Below are 20,834 nucleotides of genomic sequence, written 5' to 3' on the forward strand. Positions count from 1 at the left end.
TTTGAGCACAGCACTTGAGATCAGTCTCTTATATAATTATATGGCCCTGAACAAAGACATTAATGTTTTTTCTTTCCTCTTCCATCTGTAGAATGTGGCTATTCATACTTAAGTGCCTCTTGAAATAATTGTAGTTATTAATAGTTGTATTGATTAATAGTTAATGAATTCAAATTATTTTTGTGCACAAAAATATTCTCAACCATGCAGAGAAGAGACTGGAATTTCGATTATATTGAAAAATGTGAATTGAAAATATACTAATTTTCCAAACTGCAACAAACCCAAAGAATTTTGAAATTGTCTGAAAACCACAGAATTCACACTCAATTTTGTTTCAAGAAAATATTTTTGGTTATATCTTATAATGGAATAATGAAGTAAATTGCAAAACAAAAAGTTACTTCAAAATAGGAAAAAATATCCAATACCAGAATTTTTTCAATTGAGCATCTGCTTGCCAAAAATATTGATCAACTCTAGTTTCATCTATTACAATTAGTGGATCCTTTTAAAGATGACAAAAATGGTTTCACTATTAATCTAGAGATAAGTAATGGGACAGTCCCAAAACTGCCCAGAGCAAAAAAAAATCTCAATACTCTATTACACAGTTTTTTACTTATTTAGTGCTGCAGCTCCTGTGTCCCTTGCAAATCAATTAGTCTCCATCACAGTAATTACAACATTCTGAAGCACAAATTGACTTGTCAAGTTAGTTCCTCCATGACATTCTCAGAGTCTTCAGTGCCTTTTTTAAGCAGAAAATGACAGCAGCCAGCAAAATAAGCAAGCTTCTACCTGTTCCAATCCCCCTTCAACAAAGGGACTGCACCAAAGCCAGGATTCTATTTCTTTCTCTTTGAAATCATGGAATGGAAAACATCAGATTGGGGAAAATAACATTCATATTCTTCATCTCATCTCAGCACACTGTTGACACTGAGCATCATTTCAACTCTGGCCATTTTTTAAGAATACTCTCACTAGGACTTCCAAAAAAAAAAATCCTGCAGCAGTCATGGCCAGCTCCTGACTCCATTGCCATGGCTCCAAGGGAATTCCCTCTAGCAGAATTAAAGTGACACAGAGATAAGAGTTCAGTTTGGTTATTTGCACACTGAGCAGGGCAGCCTTGCACCTGACTTAATCCAGCTGTGAAGTCATATGGTGTACAATCCAGGGCAAGAGAGAGGTAAATTTGAGCCAGCAAGAAAGGAAGAGAGTTGACCCACAAGGGAATGCTCTACACAACAGAAAACAAAGATAAAAGGCAAAGATTTTCTGCTTTCAAGATTCCTTGAATGTGGCTTTTATTTTTTCTCTTCTTCAGTAAAAGGTTATCTTTCTCTCCACAGGCAGTTCTTGAAACAGTGATCAGCAGATACTGCCCAAACCCCCTCCTGATGTGCTCTGTGTTATTCTGCTGGCATTGCTGGCAAAACCCCTCAGGTGCCACAAACCAGCCCATGAGTCCTCAGTAAAAGCATGGCAATTTACACCAGTGGAAACTCTGCTCTAATGATCCTACATCAATTTATACCAGCCAAATGTCAGAAGCCACTATGGGAAATGCAGATGAACAGTCTTGAAAGGACAGCATCAAGAAAAATCTTGGGGTTTTTTTCCTCCTTGGGCACAATAGTAAAATAAGTTAAACTAACACTGTTACACTGATTACAGAGACTGTTGAAGAGCCAGGGGAAAACTGAAGTACCAATCAGTTTCTCATTGCTACAAGGCAACACTGAGATGAGAACCTGCAGAAATACAAATTCACACAGGAATTTCTCTGCAGAATTGCTACCATGAGTCCAAAATCATCTGTGCTCAGTTCAAGGGCTGTCACAGCCACCAGTACAGACATTTTCCTCAGGGATGTCCTGTAGGTCACATCACCAGTCTAAAGTCAAGAATTGTTCCTTCTGCAAAATCTTCACCAGGCTGCTTCTATCTGCCCTGGGTGAGAAAAGCTTCCTTCCTGGTTTGTTGTTTTTTTTTTGTTGGGTTGGTTTTTTGTCTCTTGCTTTATTTTTTACTTTTATTTATTCTTTTTCCTCTTTCTGTCTGAATGTCAGAACCTGACATATGGCCACTCCTCCCATCGCTCTATCAGTGTCACAGCAAAGTAATTTGTGAAAGCCCTGCAGAATAATCTGCAGTCTGGGTCTTTCATATGGCAAACAAATACTTAAGGACAGGTCTCACAAGGCTTTTTTTGCTTGATCTAATTTGTGGTATTTCAGTCTGCAGCTTGATATAAAATGAAAACGTCTCTAGGGAACTAAATATCAAATAACATCATATTTTTTCCACTGCATTCAACAGTTTGCCTACCTGTCCTCAAGTTATTGAGAAAACTTCTTTAAATTTTATAAAAAATACTGTAATTTTTAAAAATAAATGGGGTTTGGTTTTGCCTATATTTCACTTGGCATAGTTTTCTTTTGATAGATAGGCTGTCCTTTGTAAATGGGCATATTTTAAAGGAAGTAATAAAATTTAAATTTTACAGGCTAAAATTTAAATATCAAGCCCTGATGAGGTAGGAATGTAAATTCCTCTCCCTCTCTGGAAGTATTCAAACCCACCTGGACGTGATCCTGTGCAACCTGCCCTGGGTGAATCTGCTTTAGCAGCTGGATTGGACTAGGTGATCTCCAGAGATCTCCTCCAAGCCCAGCCACCCTGTGATTCTGTGATTCTGCATCTTACAGCTTCAAGCATGTGTCACAGATAAACTCAGAGACATAACTAGTTGATGATTTTATAGCATGCAAACAGAAAACAGACTTCTGGAATCCTCTTTAAGATTTTATTAAAAATTCATAAACTCTCTGAACTATTTATGCAGGGAACTTTTATGTATTTACCTTAGGAATATTTTATTGGCAGACTGATCTAAAAAAACAAGCAGTTAAAAAATACCAGTTTTCTGGATTTAAGTGTCTAAATATTAGTTCTTTTGCTAGATTGTCATCTACTCCCAGAGAAATGAAGAACTAAGGAAGAGTCTAGATTTCCAGATACCTCCCCACTCTTTCATTTAATTATGAACTCACCAAACAAGCACCTTCAATTGCTTCACCTTCCTCTAAAAATGCTGTTGCCAAACAATGCTGCACAGATCACCAGGTATCCACACAGTGCTTTCTGGTGCTCAAAGACAATTCAGTGAGTCACTGCCTGCCTGCCTCTTTGCCACCTGCCATAGTGTACTAGAAGCAGCTGAGAAATGTGTATTTTACTTCCCAGCTGTTCCTGTGCAGAACTGGCATTAGCAGGGCTGCCCTGATGGGTCATCAGTGAAAACAAGCACAGCCTGCCCCAGCAAACTCTCCTGACACACAGCTCAAACTACTCCTGCTAAGTCAGATGGAGCAGCTTTCCTCAGAGCTGTACGAATTATATCTTATGGCATTATGGACAAAAACCACAGTATAAAATTGTGGACAGCAGCACCTGTACAAAGGTGCTGCTGTCTGCCTCTACCTGTCCTCCTGAACCCTGAGGGTGCAGAAAGAAGGAAAATAAACATGGATTTTTAACACCAAAAACTACAGCAGAAATTAAAGAATGGGCCTTCTGGCTAGGATTCATAAGCAAACTTCTGTGCAGGATGTGGGTGGCTACCAGAGACAGATGTACAGTAATTCAATAAATTTAAAAACATCCATTTCTTCTGTCCTGCACCTCCCCCCAACCATCAAGTAATAATAAATGGAAGTGGAAGTGATGTACTGACCTCATCAACATTCTCAAATGCATTGATGACATCATAAGGCAGGCAGGAGAGCAGGTCAATCACAAACCAGGTCTTCAGGTAATTCATGCGGATCAGCTTGGGGTCAGAGATCACCTCCCCTGCCGGCCCCACAAAGGTGGTGTGGAAATTGAGCACAATGTCAACCAGAAAAATGACATCCACAATGCTGTCCACTACTAGCCACGCCACGTTGTTCTGCTTGGTTTTAAAGGAGACATTGTAAGGGACCAAAATAGCAGTGTAGAAGGTTAAAATCAGGATGATCCAGTCCCAGGTAGTCTTGAATACACAATAATGCAAAATTATATGTGGTGGAGTCTTTGGTGCCTCTTGTTTGTACTGCGGGAGGATTTCAGAACCCAGCTGCAATACCTGTAGCCAAGAGAGATTTGAGAGGAAAAAGAAAACATGCTTAATTTTTTTCATGGTATTTTTCACACTAGATTCTCAAGCTCAATACAATAGTTCATAAAAATTCATGTCCATTAACTCTTTTTATCACCATCAAATGGTAAGCAAGCCAAGAAAAGTATTCTGTGACACAAATCAGCATCAAACTAAGAACAGTTGCTTCTTTTAATGCCATTAATTATTTTTAGACACTAAGTCTAATGTGTGGAGTGTCCAAGACAAACAGAGAAGAGAGAACCCCTTCAGCTATCTAGACAGCCGAGACAGAAAAATGATGGGCAAGAATAGGCAGGAAGGCCAGGGCAAATAGAAATTGATGGCAAAACCAGGAACAACATACAACTGAGCTCCAGTCCAGCAGCAGGACCACTGGACCACATTTTTTTTCAACACTGGCTATTTAACTCTTCACTACACCCTGTCTAAAATAGTCTCATACTACAATCTATCATCAGTGCACAGGCCTCTCTCCTCTTTTCTGGGCTGTGCAGGTCCAAAGCCCACAGATGTAACTGCAGCTCTCTTCATAGAGAGCAGGCAGGCACAACTTCCCAAGGATATTTCCTGAGAATTGCAGCGAGGAACCTCAGAGAAAGAGAAAACAATTCTTATCACTATTCTCTGCCCCTGTTGTTTTTGGACATGTGGAATGTGTTAAGAAGATCGTTTACCTAAAGAGATTTAGTAATTAAATTCTAGGAATAGTTGTTTATATTAATTAACCAATCACTCAAAGCTGTGTCTTGGCTGTCTAGAGACAGTCACAGGTTTTTTTTTTTAGTATGTATCTTTTGTATAGTATAGTATCTCTTTAATATAATATAGTATAATATGATATAATAAAGTTTTAATGAAGCAATTATTCAACCTTCTGAATCAATAGAGTCAAATACCAATCATTCCCTGCATCAGGGGCACACTACTTTTCAATACACAGATATCTATCATTAGCCTTAATAAAGTCATTTTGGACTTCACCTTTTCATTCAGAGAAGTTCAGTATCTTAACTACCTGATGGTGTGGAATCATAGAAAGATAGAGTCATTAAGGTTGGAAGAGACCCCTAAGATTGTTGAGTCCAACAATTAACCCAGTACCATGGTGTTCTCTAACAAACAAGTTGGAGAGCTTCTCCCAGGTGCCACATCCACACACCTTTTGAACACTTCTAGGTACAGTAATGCCACCATTCCCTGGGAAATCTGTTCCAATGCTTGACAACCCTTTCAATGAAGAAATTTTTCCTAATATCTAATCTAAATCTCCTTTTGTGCAACATGAGGCCATTTCCCCTGGATCTGTCATTTGTCACCTGGAGGAAAAGACAGATCTCCCCCTCACTACAAGCTCCCTTCAGGCACTTGTAGAGAGGGGCTGGTCCCCCCGAGCCTCTTTTTCTCCTGGCTAAACAATCCCAGCTCCTCCTCATCAGACTTGTTCTCTGCACCCTTCACTGCCTTCTCTGCCCTCCCTCAGACACGCTCCAATGCCTCAGTGTCCCTCTGCCTGGGGGGCCTCCAGACTGAGTGCAGGATTTAGGGGACCTGCCAAGGCACACTGTTGAGGTACACTGCAGCTAGGTCTGAATTCAGAAAAGCACTTCTGTAGAAGATGATCTGCCAGCATGTGTTTTAAACCCTGCACCTCAAGCTGAGCACAGGCTGACACCGAGCACTGTTTTGCATAACTGCACTCTCAATCAGTGCTGCCCATTTTATGTCTGTTCTCTCTCCAGTTCTGCCCACTGCTGCAAAAACAACATTATCATGTATGTAATTCTTGGGAACTCAAACTTCTTTCACATACCTATGAATAAAAATGTGTTTGTTTATATGTATCTGTATTCACCCGCTATACATGAGGGTGAAACCAACATCAAGAACCTGTGTCCAAATAAAGAGAAGTTAAATTTTAAAGCAAATTTTACCCTGGATGAATTATGAATGAAAATTGAAAGAAATATGAAGGCTTGCTTGATTGAAATGTGTTTGGTAATGCCAAACTCACAGAACCTATGAGAAGTATTTAGGAGCATGGTTCCTTTTTCACATCTATTTACACATAGCTCAGAGCAATAGGAAGCAGGGAAGGAAATTAAATGTCTGTTTTTCTCTGGGAAAAGATAAGACAACACAGCTAGAATAGAAGGATGTCTTCCTTTCATTCTCCTTATCTCAGCTTTTTTAATGTCAGTTATTTAGACGTGGATTTTATCTCCAGGCTTTTCTGAGTGTCTTTTTTTTCCTTTTTTTGGTGAACTGGTGAGATTTTTTCCAACAGTTTCAGCCAAAGGGGACAAAAGAAAACGATCAGCTACACAAGATCTACTTGGACAAAACAGTCTCAGATGAAATTCCCTGCTGCTTTGAACCTCACATAATCACTTATTCGTGTACACAACAGGGGTCAGACACTGTCAGAGCACAGCTCCTCACACATGTGTAAATGAGAATGGGAACTGCAAGCCTGCTGACTTTGAGCCCAGGATGTTCCCCTGAAGGGAATTAACATGACCTGCTCTGACAGACCTGCATGTTACCACAGAGGCATTAAGAGTTTGAAAAAAAAAAACAATTTAAAAAAAATAAGAGGACTGTATTTTTGTTAGTGAGTGTCTAGAATGACAGCAAAAAGGAGAAAGGAACATTTTTCCAGCAGACCCAACTAGGACTCAGACCTGTTCACTGCAGTATTACACAGTCTGCTGATGCTGACCCTCATTGATGCATGTTCTCCATACTACCAAAAATAAAAGGGAATTAAGCTGTCCTGTGCTGAGAGGAGCTGGAAGCAGCACAAGGCACATGCAGTCTCTCTTCCCTGCAGGAGGCACTGGCCAGCCCATGCAGTGCACAAAAGTCCCTGGTGTGATGGAAGAGGCAGAGGTTGTGTACTGAGTCCATGTGTGTACTCAGAGCATCATTCCCTTCAGGGCTTTTTGGCAGTCCCAGTGACAGATGTTGGGATGTCTTTTCCCAACAAAAGCTCTAGTCCAAATCAATACTGCAAATATCTCCTGCCCTCCCTTTTGCACGTTGCAGCTGTACTTGAATCACTTGGAGAGCAATGAGTTACTACTGGCTTTCATGAGGTTTACTACTGGTTTACAGGTTACTACTGGTTTTCATGAGCAGCAGCTCTAGCATAGGATCCTTTCACTGGGCAAGGAGAGTCCTCTGCAACCCTCACTCACTGGAATAACTGATCAGCAAAACCAAGCACCTCCATCACACAGTAACATTTTTCATTTAGCAGGATTTCAGTGCTAGTTCTGAGATTTTATTGGTGTGGGGAGACAGGATCACCCTTCAAATGCAGCAGGAAAGCATAACTGCTTCTTCTGCAATCACAGACCTACTACAGCTTTATTTTTTAGCCCCTGGTATTACATGAGTAAGTCCAATATTTTGGTAACTATTCTAATCAGCATAGGAACCTCAACCATGAAAAACTGGAAAAAAAAATTGTTTGCTCTTGTGAGGTGGTTCTTATCTATACATACATAAGTTATAGACTGAGAATTGCATAATGCACTCAGTTTTGGTCACTGCTGCTCTCTTTGTACTCCAAGAATTTGTAGAAATTTTGCATCCACAGAACTAAATTTACTGGAAAATAGACTAATGTGTACCTGCATACCCAATTAGGGGAAAAGGCAAGAACAATCTCCGTTTGGCAAAAAAGAAGGGGCTAAATTGTGGTGTTGTTTTGCTGTAAATAGAAAAAAAGCCATTAAAATAAAGCCAGTGGAATTGTAAGGATGTAAAACTGAACTGAAAGCAGAAAAAACAGACTTCTAGTTCCAACTTGTAAAGACAATAAACTGCTGCTTCAGTGTTTTAAAATGTCATCACCAAATACAAAGCACTCTCTCCTTACTTGTTTGAGATTCAAGGGCTACAGCACAGGAAAATAAAAGGATTGATGATTGATTGATCTCTTTCCCTTCCTATTTAGAAAGCAAACATACTCTAAACTATCTATCTGAATAGCTAGCGACCTTATAAATAAGTCTTTTGAACTTCTGCTACCCTCCTGGAGTCTCTGGAGAAGCCTCAGCAATGGTTATTTAAAGAGACCAGTGGCTTTAGTTGGTCTCCAGCAGAAGCATTGTGGGCATGAATCCTGAATGGAGAGGGAGGAGACAGGCACCAAGGAATGACACAGGGATTCCAATCACTCACCAGATGGGGAAAGCCACCTGCAGAAAGCCAGAGGAGACTCCAGTCGTCTTTTTGGGTGGGATGGAGGTGACAAGTTCTAGCCTAGGCTCCCTCTCACTACATCACTAACACACACCTTTGTAAAACCAGCCCATCTTGCTGGCACTGCTGGAGATGATTTCACAGCCTGAAGTGAAAGAAGGCACTGCCCCAGCTCACACTATCTCTCCCAGCAAAGGCAAAAGTCTCACAGTGCCTGGCAGTGCCAGCCAGGAGCTCTCAAAGGCACCAAATTCTTCATTTCACTGAGAAGGGAAACACGCCTACAACAAAGCTCCATCTCAGAGAACAAGCATGTGTCTTTATCACAAAGCACAACAAAAGAGCTCAGTACTGCACAGAAACCATGGAAGGAGGTCCACAGAGCTTAGTGTAAAGACCAAGGTTTTGGTAGGTCACTGCACTGGAAGCTACAGGAGCTCCATGCTCCACTTCTCACACCAAGGGTCACACCAATTTCCTCACCATCCTTCCCAACACACCACCCCTGGGTCATCTGGAGATTCAGAGCTATAAACCCCACTCTCTCTGCACTATCCAGCAAACCCAGGTCGATGCAAAGTTCCTTCTGCCCTATTCCAAGGTGCTCCTGCTGCACTTCAGCCCCTTGGGGAGAGCAGTGCCAACCTGAGACAGGTTTGCTGAAGTGCTCAGCTGTGGTTACACACCCACACGAACTAACCACATTCAAACTGCTTCTAAAGCTACTTCTCCTGGAGAGGGAAAAAACCAAACCCCAAGAGACTGACAGAAAAGTAATCATGAAGAAAATGCACACAACTATATAAACCAATATGCTGAGCTTCCTTTCATGTGCACTGGGCAATTTGATTACTACAATTTTCTGAATAATTGAAACAGCTCTGGTTTTGGAAGATTTTTCACTATTATACAGTTTTATCATGGTAAAAGAAATATTTATTTCTGAAACTTATTAATGAAAGTATCATTTCAGTTAGTTATTATTCATCAGATAATGCAGCTCTATTATCTGCATTTATTATTTGTGGTAATGATGCATGATGCTTTAATAGCTCTCTAACACTGGAGAATTTTATTCCAAGAGCTGAAACGCCAAATTTCATCATGGGTTTTATAAGATTTTGTTCTTTTTTAAACACAGCAAAATTTTTCTAAATCCTATTTTTTTTACAAACTAGTGAATATATCTCAAGTCAGGAGTCATAAATTGCATCAGATGTGGTTACAATGATTTATTTATTTTTATGACAGTATGACTGGGGGGCAAAAAAAAAAGCTAACACAAACACTCACTCATTTCCAGCTTAATCTCTCCTTTTCATGTTTTCAATTGTACCTATTTGCTTTCTCTCACTCTCCCTTGCATTTGTCTTCCCAAGCAGTGACACAAATTGCTCCCAAACTAAGGGCTAGGTGCTAAGGCTCAGTATTTTGATTGGCAGTTTTAATGGCCGTTGTAAGTTCCTGGTAAATAATGTTAAAAAAAAACCGGGCAGAAGTTCCATTCTTAAGCAGTGCTGCTAAGCACCATTATAATTTCTCTGCTTTTATTTCTCATAACTATATATATTTTTTTTAATTTTGACACAGTCTTGTTTGCCCAGAGCTGCCTGGCAAAGGTGCAGAACACATCAGCTAAGACCACAGGTGCAGATGACACATTTACTCATTCAGCTGTGACCAGGAAGAACCATCCCTACAATCAGCTCCTTGGTGATTAAGCAACAGAAATGCATCAGTTACTTTTACAAACTCCTACTGCAAAATGTTGTCTCACAGTTACCTAACACCTTTGTGTTAATTGCATAATTAATTTGAGTAGTTTTCATATGACTGCTATTAGAGAAGTCAGGCTAAAAAAAAAATCTGTGCCTACTGGCAAAAGTCAGAGACTGAAGCTTCAAGACTCTGCTTGTATTATCCATGGCCTGTTAGTCTGTCACTAACACCTTTCTTAAACTGTTCCATAAACAATAAAAAATTGTAAGCTGTTGTGGCAGGCTCCAACACCTTGCTCTACTCAGGTTCTGGGACACAACAGCCTCCCAAGACATTCAAATATATAAGTGATAAATAACTAAGAGCAACACAAATAACACTGCAATAAACGTGGAGCCTTCTCACACAAACAAGATTGATGTGAAATGTCATAGTGAGTAGCAAAAGAAAAAGGATGAGGTTTAAAATTTCACATAGGCTACTGCAGAGATGAAGAAAAAGAAATTTGAAAATACAACAGGGAACTGTTAGAGATCCCATATTCAGCATTATCAAAAAACCTTTGCAGAATAAGAAGCCTGGCACCTCATATATCTTCAAATAAAGAAAGGTGGTCTTGTCTGTATGATCATCTGCACTTTTCTTTTCTCTGTAGTGTAGTTCTATTGGCTTAAATGGAATTACAGCAGGAAAAAAAAAGCTACCTAACATCACAGCTGGGGCTAATGTTCTTTGTAAAATTATGACTGCAATATTTAGTCAGCAATTAAAGAAACTCATTTCAGACATGTAAACTATACACTTGCCCTTTATTATTTGTAATGAATCAATTGGCTGTGCCAGTAAGAATACTTGCAAAGACTTGTTGAGCACATGGACTTGCAAAAACTTTCAGTAACATGTAGTCACTGACGGCCAGACTGTTGCCAAACAGAATAATCTCAGACCCTTTGTTGTACATTTTGCTGCCTACATTTTAGCATTAACTACAACTCAAGGATAGAGATCTAAAGAGAAGAAAGGATTATTTGATATGAAGCCTTGAGTAGGATTAGGAGGAAAACTGTTCCAAATTCCAGCACACAAAAGTAATCTCATGGTGGACATGTGTTAATCACATGGTGCTCCTGCAGTACAGTGTCCGTGGGAATGTCCCCTGTGCTAGCATGATCCATGTTATTTCTCTGCTCCAACAGAAATTGGTTTCCCCTTCTTGAGTCCTTCTGTATTAAATACTGGCTAGGTAAGATCCTGTCTGCAGGAATTTTGCCATTCTACATGATAAGAAGACAGGTGAATTTTAGTTTGCATAGGAAGTGACACATATACAACAGAACCAGCAGAGTGTAGTACAGCTGACTGTATGTTCACCCCATGGAACCCATCAACACCCTACACCTCCAGCTGCACTGGATGATCAAGAATTATTGCCAAGTATGGCTGCTGCCATAGCATTCACAGCAGGAAGTGCCATGTGATATTGGCTGTGCTGTCATTAACACCATGTCAAACCTCTCCCCAGGCTGTTTGTACACCAGGGAGACCCTGCTACTGGCCCAGGAGACAGAAACAGGAAACCTGGGACAGTCTCTCCCCCTCGTGGCGAAAGCCCTGAAACCCTAAGTGCTTCAAGGGGCCTCCTCTGCCTGCAGCTTATCTCAAACCTTTGAGAGGCTGCTTAAATCACAAGGTTTCACTTTCCTAATCTCTCTGCAGTGCTGCTTGTGGCATCTGACAACTGTTCTGTGCATAAAAGCAGTAACTTAAACATAGGTTTTAACCAGTTGGTAATGCAGGGTTGGGATCCCACTGAAAATTAACTAGACATAAATTAATACAGAGAATAACCCTGCCATAGATTCTCCAGGATTTCCTTGTGTACTAAATTTTTTCTCACCTCAGTTTTATAAGTAGATAGTCCAAGATCCTACTCTTATTAAGATCCTCAGAAGAATGGAAACTAAGCGAGAAAGTACTATTTTAATAACACCTTTCTAAGACTTTGCTAAGATATGGAACACAACAGTGCAATCAGGTTATATGGAGTCTTTGGGACACCTGCTTTCATTCTGCTGTCACAGGACACATTTCACAGCACACGAACCAGATTCCCAGGGCAGGGAGGACTGACAGTTCTTGGCTCACAGAGATGACATACCCACAAAGACAAAAAACATTTCTTTACAGCCTCCTGGGGAAAGCAAAAATTACCTCAGCAAGTCTTGAGTGCTTGTGAACGTTCTCTCCTTTCTGCACGCTGGGAGCAAGCTGCTGCAGCACCCCTCGGCTGCTCGTGAGGGCACGCGTCAAGCGGGCAAACTTCCCCCAACCTTGAGAAAACATGCAAGATTAGACACACATTACCAAAAAAAGCCGCAAGTGCACCTCATAAAACCTCTTATATGACTAAAGGGAGAAAAAGTTGTTAAAACAGAGCAATCTGCTTTAATACTGACCAGAAGGGAGTGTAATTTAACCAAGTAGCAGATAAAAGCAAGTCAGAGAATAGGTGTCAGCGTGGTACGGTAATAAAACCCATGACTGCTGTGACTTTGTATTCAATGACTCTACAAAAGTACTGCCACGTGAACTGCATATTTTGCAAGGATAAATGTCCACTATAGAATAATCTCATATTAAATCTAATGATCAGATTTGGATCTCACAGCACTGCAGAAGACACTTCAGACTAATCAAGATGTAAGGCTAGAGTCATGCACAATGAAAATTACAGTTGTCTGTAACAGAAGTGAATCTAGCCTCAGATGCATCAAGCATAGATCTGGAATAAGCAGAGAAATATACATAAGATAATAAAAAGCAGAGCAGAAAAGCAAAACAAAACCATTAATTTTACTCTCTCTCAACAAAAGGGGGAATATACTAATAGATTTTTTCAAGCACAAATTAAACATTTAGCAGCTTCTGGCAGAGAAGTCATATGCTGAATTTTAATTCAGAATATTTTTTACAGTGATTTCAAATATCCCTGAAAATAGAAGACTTTCAATGACATCACAAGAGCTAGCTACAACTATAATCTTTATGCGCAGTACTTTGCCATAACATGTAGGCAGAGTATACATCTGGATATTTTTGGTATACTGAAAGGAAGAAACAGTGTGTTTAGTCCCAATCTTGAAAAAATGCTCCCACCTGGGAGCTCTTGAGCTCCTACCCCTCATCACCAACTACAACTAAGGATGCTCAGCACTTTGAAGATTCAGTTTATAATGAGAACCTGGTTCTGGAACATATTGCCTACACAGCTTTCTTGTAGATCCCTTTTAGGTACTGGAGGGTGCTATGAGGCATCCTTGGAGTCTTCTCCTCTCTGGGCTGAGCACACCCAACTCTCCCAGTCTGTCTGTACAGCAGAGGTCCTCCACCCTCTGAGCATGTTTGTGACCCTCCTCTAAACTCGCTCCACAGGTCCTCCTTACGCTGGGGGCTCAGAGCTGAGTGCAGTACTCCATGTGGGGTCACATAGGATTGGAGTAGGGTATTGGAATAAATACCAATATAGCCAGATGGAACATGCCTGGGCTCATCTGGCCCTTGCCACTTGACCAGAGGCGGCAGCTGTGGTGGTTTCACCCTAGAGACACCTTTGGCTGGCTGGATGCTGCAGCTGGGTGCTTGGGACAGGTCCAGGCATACGGGAGCTCAGGTTTACCTCTGGCAGAGAGGCTTCAAGGCGACGTGAAGGAAAAGAGTCAGTTCTGTTGGAGGGTTTCGATCCAGAGCTTTATTCCTGGCCCACAGGCCTCTGAATCCAGCAACATCTCTTAATAGAACTTCCAAACCACATAGTTGCTGTGTCTTTTAACCCCAGGGAGAGGGGAGGGAAGGGGCAGGGATCCCACCCAGGGGGAGGAAGTCTCAGGGGACAAATGACACCTGGATGGCCCAATGTCCCCAGGGCTGAGAGGCATCTTTTGAACTTTGCCAATCACACAACGCCCTTCTGGAATGTCAAGACTGACAGACAGCACTCAGCACGGGGCAAGAGGGGGGAAGGGAGAGGTGACTGGCACACCTGAGGAAGGAACCAGGATAACTGAGAGAGGCTGTGACATCACACCGCAACAGTAGGGCAGAAGAATAATTTTCCTAGACTGCTGGCCACGCTGCCTTTGATACACCCCAGCATACAGCTGGCTTTATGAGCTTCAAGTGCACCTGGCCGAGTCACAGCCAGCCTCTCCCCGGCCCAGGGGGAGGGCTTGGCAGGTGCCGGGCCCGAGGAGGCGGGAGGGGGACGCGCTCCAAGGGGGCAGCGGCGATCTCCCCTCAGCGGCGCGGAGGGAGCGGCGGGCCGGGCCTCTGGGGCCCGCAGAGAGCACAGCGGGCCGGGGCTGCAGCGGGCCGGGGTTGGAGCCGGCCGGGGCCGGAGGGGGCCGGGGCTGGAGCTGGCCGTGGTGCTGGAGCCGAACGAGCGGGGCTCGCTCGCACAGGGCAGCCCCGAGAGAAACAGAACGGAGCACAGCGTTCCAGCTTCGCCCGGGAACTCGAAACAGACCTCCCCTACCACGCACAAAATATTTCTAATGCCAGATAACATTAGAAATATTTTGGAACATTACATTAGAAATATTTATAAAAGGAGACAGCTCCTTTTAGTAACTCGAACCGGATTGATGGGGAGGGAGTTTTCCTGGAAGATGCGAAATTTGGTTCAAAACCTGAGGACAAACTTTCAGTGGGCATTTTCTTCCAAACATTGTTCTAAGATTTGGGCAATTTGGAGATACACAGAGGGAAGATCAAAAGGAAGCACCTCACTTGAGCTTTGTTGCACAAAAGCACTGCCAGACAACTCTGTGCTATGATCTGTGGCTGTGAATGCTGAGCACCTTCAGGTGTACCCCCCTTCTTCCCAGGAGCCATCTCCTTCTGAAAGACACAGCTTAACCCATCCCTCTCTCCTCAGCATCCCCTGCAAGCATCTCCTCTGCCCTCCGTGAACATCTCACTTGTGGGTGCCTAAATGGCCCACAAAAGAACTGTTTCCACAAACTCTAGATCTCCCCCTCTACTCCAAACTCTGATCTGAAAGCAGTATAACTGTTCTAGGCAAGAGACTGTGTCTCTTTCCAGCTTGGCTTTTCAAAGCAGTGGGGACACAAAGTGGGAATACATACCCTAATTCTCTCCACACATAGGGTAACACACCAGAGGGCCCAGCTGGAGATGCTCCCACCACGGTGCCATGGTATGCCTAAAACCAGGCACCAAATCCATGTGCAACGTGTAAGAATTCCATCTCTAGAACACAACACCCTCCTCCTTTTGGAGTTCTGTTTTTTTGTGAAAGAAAAAGATAAAAATGTGCCAACTCTAACATACCTGCAGATAGACCTGCAGATTGTGGCACAGGAAAAAGAAAATAAAAATTAAACAGAATGCCAGTACTAAACCTTTTGAATCATAACATCTCCAGTAATGCCTGAAAAGACAACAGCAGGTCAGTTATCTATCCAAAAAAGAGAGGTCAAGTTATGGACTTAAGCCATAGGACTGAACACAAACACTAAATTTTAAGGGTCGTGGAGCTTTCCAAGATGAGGACTAAGCTTCAAAATGTTGTAAGAATATATTGGTGTCTGTCCTGCTAAAGCAGAGGGACCAGATGATATGGATTAGTAGTTCTCTTTCAACACAAGCAGTTGGTATAGCCCTACATCCATTGTTTTCCTCTAGAAATGGAGAAAACACAAATTAAATTTAAAATCTAGTGATCCTAGGTGCTTCTAATACAGGCATATGTAATCCTCAAACAAGATAAGTTCACATAGAAGAGAAGACAGCTTGCAATTCAGGAACCAAACATAAAGCTGGCTACCACCCCATGGTGGTGCTTGTCTGTGCCCCTGTCTTTGATTTTAACCCATTTTTATCATTGTTTGGTCTCTTTTCAGTTCTGCAGAAAATATCATGCACAGACAAAGCAATGATGACATTAAAACATTTACAGTTCAAAAGAATAGAAAGCCTTCAAGATTAACAGCACTGATTTTAGCACTCCTGCATTCCACACTGTTCTTTCAGTTTTCCACCATTTCTTCACAAAAAGATGAACAGAAATTGCTTCTGATAACACTCAAGACAAGATGATCACAAAAGCTGTCCCCTGAGGTTTGTTTCATGTGGAAATATGGCATTGAAATATACTTCTGTGCTGTGGCATCAAAACTTTTCTTCCTTAAAGCATGGATTTCATTTAACAATGGCCTTAAGTTGAATTTTCTGTATTTTTCAGTAAGTTGATACTCAAGCACAAAGCACTTATTATTTATTTGTAGGTAGCTATTTGTTTCCCACCACTCTTCTCAACTCATTCCTGATAACTCCAGAATTCAAACACAGGGAACTGCGGCAGTTGCAGAACCCTTGTTACCATGCTGCTGATCCATGACTTACACAATTCCTAGAGTCAGAACAAGAAGCCATTGTCTGCTAGAGAACAAGCTTGTTTGTCCACAGCCCTGTTGTTCACACAACTGTGTAAATGTGAATAAATCAAGATTCCAGCAGTTCTTGCCTCCACTCAAGCCACCGTTGTATTCCCACACATGAAAGATCCCTGCTTACATCCATTCTTCTCTTTGAAACCTCATGACTAAAACAGTATCATTTTTCCATCTGGACTGGGAAAGCATACTGAAGTTTTTAACATATTCACTATTTCCCCTTCATTTGTTTCCTCTTTTTAAGAAAACATTTCATCCAGATGAAAGCAGAGTATATCTTAATCAAAATATTTCAAACACTGGCTCTATTCATATAAATACATCTTAAAAACAGAACAAAAAATCCCCCAAAAAAATCCTCCAGAAACAAAAAGAAAAAAAAAAAAAAAGAGGAAACGTGAATTTTCCCCTGAATTAAGATGAAGGAGACAAAATATTTTTTGTGTCTGTGCCCCTGCTTGTTATGCAAAGGACAGCTTAGCTGCAACATGAAATAAAGCATCTTCTGCAGAGAAGATGGCAACTGATGATTGCTACAAAGCACAGAAGGCTACATCATCTTGGAGGATAACAACCATTCACTACTTGATTCAGTGATGCTGAATTTGACCACCTCTTTGTATAAAAATGACGTATCAAAAGCACAAATTAGGTTCCAAAGCTTAGTTTTCAAGCTTTTATGAGACAGCATAGATGCTACTGGATATGTTCACCTTGTATTCATACATTCAAAATCTGTTCAGGCAAACTTCTTACAAACCACTCCCAGTGCAAGCACAGTTTCTATTTATCTGCATAAATAATTGTTTTGCATAAAGTGATGCATTCCACTTTATATACTATTCTCAAGCATCTCATACTTGGTGTGCTAGATCTCAAACCAGGAGAGACACATACAGACAAAATGCATTAATTCCAAATACAGTATAAACTTTAAAATTCAGGTAAGAAGGTGACCTAGCACTTGACAAGCCAAACTTAGCTATGCTATAGATTGATTTTGCCTTCTTCTATTCAAGCAAACCTCTTTTACATTTCCCTTATTTTTTCTGAGGGGCAAGCAAAGGGGAAAAAGTGGAAAGAGGTTGTTTAAAAAAATTATCAACATCACTGACACTATTTTTAAGCAGTTTTATTTAGAATACACTATTTTTAAAGCTGCTGCATTTAAAAGCAAGCTTACTTATCTTCCATGGAAATCATAAAATAAACATATCTAAATTATCTGAATCAATTAAAAAAAGGCCACAATGAGAAGTCTACTTTTTATGTGACTTACTTGTTTCATCTATTCCAATGTCTGACATTATTAATCAATAAAAAAACAAGTAAGCATGAAAAATGGTAATGGAACCTTCTATTCCTCTGAGTCACCTTCAGGGGAAAGATGCCTATTCATCTTTGTATAGTCAAACACCTGCCATTACAGCTCTACACTTTTCACTCAAGGAGCTGCATCATTTGCAGCTGAACAATCAGGCTTGAAATTGCCAGCAGGTGATAGAAAACCAAGATACACCACAGCTAAGCAGGCTTAGCCTGACAGATCAGTTGCTCCTTATGTAGTACAAGAACATGATCGATTTAATGGTTTTCTTTACATAGACATACAGGCACTGATTCTGAAAATCTGAAATGCTTTCAACTATAAAGTCCTGCAACTGTGCAAAGAGCACATTTTATTAACATGTGTGCATCTACAGGCAACCTGTTACATACTTAGTACTCATAAGCATAGGAAACTGATTACACATACAAACACAGTAAAAGGAAAGTACTTGCTAAGCTGACTGAAGGTGAAAGAAGGAAAAAGAATTGATTTAGCAATCAGTTTTCAGTTCACAGTTTTAGTTTTTCAGATTGAAAGTTCATTTGGGTTGAGAATATGAGAAACATTCCTAAGAAAATTGCCCTCTTTCAAAAGCATGCTACACAGTTCCTGTGTAACATTGCACACAGCACAAAGAACACGCCCTCCTCAAAGCTCATGTGTGTAAATGGTTCTCAGAACAAGCTAGTACAATTTTACCTTTTTTAGATCTTCCAAAACCATTTTTCCACTGTGTGAATCCCAGAGCCTACTACAGATGATTACCTAACACCTCATATCTGCCTTTTGTTCCCCCTCTCACAGCATGAGATCTTACATTAAAGACATGGACACACGTGTAAAATTCTGTTTGACAAATCAGCTCCTCCAAGAAGTTGCTCATCTAGCCATCAAGTGATTAATACAATATCACACAACAAAATTCCTACAGCAAGTATATTATGGAAGAAAAAGGGATAAATTAAGGATCAAAACAGAAAGTGCAGTTCCATTTATAGCATGATTGATTTGTGTATAAAGTGACAGAGAACTCTTTACCGGCATGAAAGTTCTGAAACGTTAATAATTTTAGGAAATCCAGAAATAATATTTGGAAGACTCATTTAGTGCACAGGCCCTCCTGTACATAAAGACATAGCAGTCAGGGAAAGAGTGAAGAGCTGTGAACCAGTGGCCTCTAAATAATACATTCAGTTCTTCTGTCTGCAACCTCTGTTAGTTATTTTGCCAGTTTTAGTGGGCCTGAGGGAGAAATTCTGCCCATTATCAACTCCTCTGCAAGTCCATGCATTTATGTGTAGGTTTAGTGCCTATACTGCTGCAGATGTGCAACCACTGAGAATTACCATGCTCACTGCAAGAACAGCATAATTTTAAGATACAGAGGAGACTTAAAAAGAAAAACACAATTATGATTCCCTTTCTTCAACATGCTTGTATTGAAAAAAAGAAAGCTGAAGTGTTTCTTTGTGTTGAAAGTGAAGGACAAACTGCCTGTCTCTACCACATTAGGGAACCCCTGTGAAAGCAGAGGACACAGCTAGCACTCCTGACTGAGTCCTGCTTATCAACTGACTAAATGAAGCAAGGGCCTTCACTACCAGCAAATAAATGAGAGCCAGCTTTACTGCATCATGCTTATTTATCTGTGCTGTCACTCCTCATCAGTATACAGTGAGCACCATTAGGCAGGGAAAAAACAGACCCAAACTTTCTGACAAGCTAAGATTTTTAGTGTTATTAAAGCAATAAGGAACCAAACAAATAGCATTACCAGGAGAAAAAAATTATCCACATAGCCTGGAAGGGGGTATGTTTGTCAAGGTTGTACTTCCTTTTTCATGGTAACAGGTGTTTCCACTTTGAGAAACTATGTTTTTAAAGAATAACATTTTGAGAACAAATGTAAATCACTTCATCTTCACAGTAAGTTTCCTGTTTAATTTAATACTACAAATATTATTAAATACTACAAAAATGCAAACAACAGGAGAACTTACATCCTTTTTCACCCCAGAGGATGCAAGTCTCTGTAATCCTCCATAGGGTACAAAAGGTCTGTTTCTGACAGGCTCTGAACCTGAGTGGAAGTTTATGCTGCTGTCACAGCTGAGTTTGCTGCCAGGTTTCCAGGCGGCAGCTCAGCAAAGGGTTAAGAGCAGGACACTGCTGTGCTAGTGTTCACTCTCCAGGACAGCTTAAACCTGATTCCACTTAAGATAACTGGAATCTCTCACATAGGCTAAAAGAAACTAGAACAGGACTTTAACATAAGAAATCCCATAATAATGACAAGTAACATCGAGTCAGGCAGAATTTAATTATTCTGATCTTTGCTAGACTCAGCCAAGGTTGATTCCTCAGGTTTTTCATGGAGTTTCACACACAGTTTGTATAGGACTGTTGAGCAGCACTGTGAATCCTTGAGGGCTATGCTGGAGAGTGGGTTAATAGCGTATTTTAAAGGAAGAACAGTACCTATTTACTATGTAAACTGGTCTTTCTGAAGCACTTGGGGCTTTCATTAGCAATGACCCTTTCCAGAGCAGGCCAGAACAATTTTACTAAAGAAATCAGCAACCATTTCTTGCACAAATGCCATCCCCAGTGGCACAGCTACAAGCTATTTTAACATTTCATTCTTAGCCTTGGTTATTTAAAGGACTTCAGCTCTTTCAAGACCAGGGCAAACAAACAAAAGCAGCATAAATATATAATTGTGAAAAAGACCAACCTTTACATGAATCATCCTCAATGGGCTGCTTGAAAGCCGTTATGTCATTGAAAGTGCAAAGAAATAAAACCACTTTATCCTGCTCATTTCGAATTGGAGCAATTTTCACAAAGAACCAGACAGGTGTTCCTGGAAACAAACACATCAAAGAGTTGGTCAATGGCAGGCAGAACAGTGAATGTGCCAGTTCAGATG

At 40.9% G+C, this 20,834-nt stretch overlaps 1 protein-coding gene across 2 annotated transcripts in view; it reads right to left on the reverse strand.

Moving 5' to 3' along the window:
* Positions 1 to 20,834, reverse strand: part of KCNH1 (potassium voltage-gated channel subfamily H member 1) — a 181,430-nt gene that overhangs the window by 139,026 nt on the left and 21,570 nt on the right. For both annotated transcript variants that reach the window (XR_010027157.1, XM_063152140.1), the window contains exons 4-6: positions 20,640 to 20,768; positions 12,314 to 12,432; positions 3,746 to 4,138 (exon numbers count right to left, since the gene is read on the reverse strand). Coding sequence is in view for 1 of the 2 variants with exons in the window: in XM_063152140.1 (XP_063008210.1) it covers positions 3,746 to 4,138; positions 12,314 to 12,432; positions 20,640 to 20,768 (641 nt within the window). In the remaining variant the exon portion in view is untranslated. The remainder of the gene's footprint in view (positions 1 to 3,745; positions 4,139 to 12,313; positions 12,433 to 20,639; positions 20,769 to 20,834) is intronic.

Source organism: Melospiza melodia, chromosome 3, assembly GCF_035770615.1.
Source record: "Melospiza melodia melodia isolate bMelMel2 chromosome 3, bMelMel2.pri, whole genome shotgun sequence".
Taxonomy (NCBI): Eukaryota; Metazoa; Chordata; class Aves; order Passeriformes; family Passerellidae; genus Melospiza; species Melospiza melodia.